The sequence below is a fragment of the Ursus maritimus genome, unplaced genomic scaffold, assembly GCF_017311325.1.
Source record: "Ursus maritimus isolate PB19 unplaced genomic scaffold, ASM1731132v1 scaffold_2, whole genome shotgun sequence".
NCBI lineage: Eukaryota > Metazoa > Chordata > Mammalia > Carnivora > Ursidae > Ursus > Ursus maritimus.
In genome coordinates this window covers 37,398,266-37,402,718 of record NW_024424452.1, presented here as the reverse complement: position 1 = coordinate 37,402,718, position 4,453 = coordinate 37,398,266, and the positions used below count along the sequence as shown (strand labels likewise).

General features: G+C 59.3%; 1 protein-coding gene across 1 annotated transcript; it reads left to right on the top strand.

The window, feature by feature from the left end:
- Positions 1 to 2,468: 2,468 nt before the first annotated feature.
- On the top strand, positions 2,469 to 4,453 carry NPW (neuropeptide W). Its single transcript, XM_040635533.1, has 2 exons — positions 2,469 to 4,030; positions 4,246 to 4,453. Exons 1-2 carry the CDS (start codon positions 3,603 to 3,605, stop codon positions 4,328 to 4,330), a joined length of 513 nt encoding a protein of 170 aa, XP_040491467.1. The 5' UTR covers positions 2,469 to 3,602; the 3' UTR covers positions 4,331 to 4,453.

Below are 4,453 nucleotides of genomic sequence, written 5' to 3'. Positions count from 1 at the left end.
TATTGGTGGCGCTGAGGGTAGGACTCCCGATGAGGTGATCAGTTATGCTGGGGGCTTCTGGCTGGGGCGGGGGGCAAAGGGAGGTCCCCGGGAGCTGAAATCTTTGCTGTCTTGTTCCGGGCTGTGGGCACGCAGGTGTATGCATACGTAACAAACGCACTTGTGAAGACTAGATGTACACGCTTTACTCAAAGTACGGTATAGGGTCTTAAAAACACCACTGACTTTTAGAATAGCAGTTAAGATTATGATTTTTTAATAGGAGGTCAGTACTAGAAGAAAGACCTGAAGGAGTTGGAAGCTGTTGCCTCTGGAGAGCAGGACTGGGAAGTAAAAGGGTGGGTCAGGGACAGTTTTAATTTCTTCCTTATACTGGCATATTTATAATGTAAATTAGCTTGATAGAAATAGATAAATAAAAAGAAGACAAAACAGATTTGCTCAAGCACTGCGTCCTTAGGATGGAGTCCTTGTTGGGACTGGGCTCCGTGCCTGGTGTTGAGGCTGAGTGGTTCTGGAGCACGGGCAGCTTGGTGCCCTTGGGGAAGGGTGGCGTGCAGACAGTCCAAAGCCACGTTCCCCTGGTTTCTAAGAGGGGTGAAGGGAGAGGTGAGTCCCAGAAAGGAGAGTCAGCTCTCATGGGCCCATCACCTCCTCCCCACCTCCTCTCCTCCCACAGTGGCTCCAGACCCCTGCTGTGGGGGAAGGGGGGAGGCCTTTGTCACTGAGCCCCTGGGCTCAGGGCTGGGCAGAGCCCCTCCTCCCCTGTACCCCAAGTTGGGAGTCCCTAGGACTATGGTGTGCTTTGCTTCCCCACCCCGGCCCTAGGCTCCCTCCACACATGCCTTCTGCACACTGTCACCCGGCAGGAGCCCCGCTCCGACTCACTGGGGGCCTTCATCATGTCGTGGGCTTCACAGCCATAAACAAGCAGGACGGGTATTTAAACGGATGTGGAATGTAGCATCGTGCAGGGTACTTTCCTCTTTCTTGAACACTGTGTTTTGGAGATTTATCCGGGCACCCGTAGCTCTACTCTGGGTTCTAATGGCTCCAGACCCATTACCGCCTAGCCGCATGTGATCCTACTGGGCCACCTCCAGGGGGCGCCCGGACTCTCCCCCCCACCCACCCCGGAGCTGGGGGTGTGGGGGGCTTCAGGCAGCTCCCACCCCCCACCCCCACCAAGTACTCTAGCTCGGAGGTTGTGCAGCGTCAGGGGACCCTGGCGGACCGTGTCGTGCCGCGCTGCCCACGCACTGCACACTCCAGGCGGCTCTCCAGGCCAAGGGCCCCCCGGGGAGGCTGCTTTCCACACGGCTCTCTGGTCCCTGTGGTCCTCCAGGCCCCTCCAGTGCGCCCGCAGCTCCCTCTCCGCCCCTACCCCACAGTCCCTGCGCCAGTCACCCCTCCATCAAAGCGTTTTTACTGACAGCTTAGAAGCTGGTCAGCCTCTGGAACAGTAACAGCGGGAGATGGTAGCCCGACCATTATTTGAGCAGCTACCCCGTGTGCCAGGCCTGGTTTAATGCTCACAGTAAGCTGAGAAGGGGCTCTTACCATCCCGGTTTGCAGGTGAAGAAACTGAGACAGGAGAGGTTGAGGTACAGGATGCTGGGCTCAGGGCTTGCTTCTCCCCTGTTCCACAGGGTCTTTGTAGGGAGGGCTGCTGTTGCTTCTAACTGCCCCCCCAGGGCTCCCCACAACCAAGTTGGGCCCCTCCTGCCTTCGAGGTGCATCCTCTGTACCCCCAGCCCCTCTGTGGCCCCTTGACATGGAGATTTGGGAGGAAGGACTTTGTTCCCTTCACTCCCAGAATCATGCCTCTTGCTGAAGAGACAGGCAGAGGGCGAGGGGCAGTTTCATGGAGAACTACAGTTCAGGTCCCCAAACTGTTGCTGTCAGGCTGGGGGGCCTAGGTCGGATCCACTCGCCCCACTGCTTACCCAACAGGTGATCTGAACAAGTCCATTTTCCTTGTGCCTTACTTTCTTCAGTGGTAAAGGAGGTCAATGGCTGGCTCCATCGACTCTTGATCTGGGAGTTCTGAGTTCGAGCCCCACGCTGGGTATAGAGATTACTTGAAAAAATAAAATCTTTTTTAAAATATCTTTAAAGATGTTATTTATTTATTTATTTATTTGAGCGGGAGTGAGCAAGACAGAGCGCACACAAGCCCAGAAAGAGGCAGAGGGAGGGAGAAGCAGACTCCCCACCGAGCAGGGAGCCCAAGGCAGGATGATTTTTTTCCCCAAGATTTTATTTTTGGGGGCGCCTGGGTGGCTCAGTTGTTAAGTGTCTGCCTTTGGCTCAGGTCATGATCCCAGAGTCCTGGGGTCGAGTCCCATCAGCTCTGTGGGAAGCCTGCTTCTCTCTCTGCTGCTCTGCCTGCCCCTCCCCCTGCTTGTGTGCTTTCTCTCTCCCTCTCTCTGACAAATAAAATCTTAAAAAAAAAAAAAAAAAGACATTTCAGGATCCCTGGCGTGTAGGATCTAGAAAGTGTTCCATGACTGGTGTGGTCGCTGGGGGTGGGGTGAGGTCTGGTTATTTCGAGTCTGCATCCTTCCTGGGCTGGGGCTCAGGCAAGAATGGGTCATGCTCTGCCGTCTGGAAGGGGTTGTTAAACGTGTACGGCCACGGAGGAATACTCCAGGGGGACTATTCAGATGAGAGCCATGTAGGCAGGATCCAAATGATGAGTGCAAGCGTGCTGGGTTGGGAAGGGAAGGACGTTCTGGGCACGGAAACAGAGGCGGGCAGAATTGCAGGTTGTAATGCAGAAAGATGGAAACTGGCCGGAGACAGTGGTCTTGAGGGGACCACACCAGAGACCGGGCTGGAGGTCCACAGGACCTTGTCCTGCCCAGCCCAGGGCTGGGGTAAGAGGAGGGGCTTGCTTACTATTCTGGAAGCCATGGGGAACCACTAACCCATCTCAGGAAGGGCTCCTTGTGGCGGCAGCTGTGAAGTAGGTTGGAGGGCTCCCACCGGCTAGGGTGGGAGAGGATGGGGAGGGGTGAGGCGACATTTAAGAGCTCTGTAGGTGGGACCGGAGACAGCCCTCAGGACAGGAGATACACAGAGGGCTCTTGAAGGATGCAGAGGACCCCACTTTCCTCTGCTGGTGCCTCCCAGTCTTTCCTCTGCTGGTGCCCAGCCTGCAAGAGCTCTGGCTAGGGAGGCATCCCTTTGCCCACGTCTCCCCATCCCGGTTTCCTGACAGTTCTTCTTGAGCGGGGGCAGGGGCGCCCCGAGCGGAGCGTCGGGATGAGCTCTAGCTGAAGGCCCACCCACTCAGAGAAGATACTAGGATCACCTCCGCCCCCGCCCCAGGAGCCGGGGCCCCTCTCCCCTCTCCCCTCTCCATCCCTTCCCCTGCCTTTGGGAGCCCAGCAAGTTCCGCGGGGGCGAGCGGGGCGGGGCCAGCGAGCAGTTCTAGCTGGATCCGCTGCGCGGCGGCCCCTCGACGCTCTGGCTCCCCGACGCCGCAGGCAGTGCGCACAGACCCAGCTGAGTGAGCTCCTGGCCTGCCCCGCCGGGCGGCCGTCACCTTGAGCACCCTGGCGCGGGGCGCGGGGCTGCGGGGCCCTGCGGGCCGGCCGATGCTCGCATTGTTGCTGCTGCTGCTGCTGCTGTCCTCACCGCCCGCCGGCGCCTGGTACAAGCACGTGGCAAGTCCCCGCTACCACACAGTGGGCCGCGCCGCGGGCTTGCTTATGGGGCTGCGCCGCTCGCCCTATATGTGGCGCCGAGCGCTGCGCCCCGCTGCCGGATCCCTTGCCTGGGATACCCAAGGCCTGGGCGAGTTCCCCCAGGGGCTCTCTGCCAAAGACACCCTCTCTCCGGCGCCAGTCCTCCGCGGTGCTCTCCTGCTTTCCTCTGGGGTTCGGGAACTGTTGGAGATGGGACGCAGGTACTCCCGCGCAGGGCTCCGGGTCAGTGCTCCTCGGAGCCAGCGCGCCGCTGAGCCCGAGCCCGAACTGGAGCCGCAGCTGGGCACCCCTTCCTGGACCTCCGTGAAGCAGGCCAGGTACGTGGGGGGAGAAAGGGGACCGGGACGGCAGTGGGTGGAGGATGTCGGGAGAGATCTGGGCCCGGAGCCGCGTGCCCACGAGACACCCTACAACCTTCCTACCTCCCACTTCTTGCCCAGAAAGGCTTTCTACCCTTCCAGCCTTGGGGAGGGGTGGGGGTTAGTGGTGGGCGCACAGCCTTCTTCCCAAGGTCCTGCTCTGTTCTCTCTAGAGCCTTCAGAGTGTCTCCTGTTCAGCCAGGGTCTGCGCAGCGAACCACCTTCGCCGGCCCTCACCTCTCCCCAGGGCCATCCTGAGTGCAGCCCTTGCTGGCGACGCCCCGTTGTCTGACGCTGGCTAGCTGAGTCTACTTATCCTCCTGGGCGCACAGCTCAGGCCAAGCCAGGCGATCTGGTCAATAAAAGCTGCCTAGTTCATGA

Coding starts and splice junctions, on each gene's coding strand:
- NPW (XM_040635533.1), top strand. CDS start 3,603: ATGCTCGCATTGTTGCTGCTGCTGCTGCTGCTGTCCTCACCGCCCGCC. Junction 4,031..4,245: donor ACCTCCGTGAAGCAGGCCAG/GTACGTGGGGGG, acceptor TGTTCTCTCTAG/AGCCTTCAGAGTGTCTCCTG.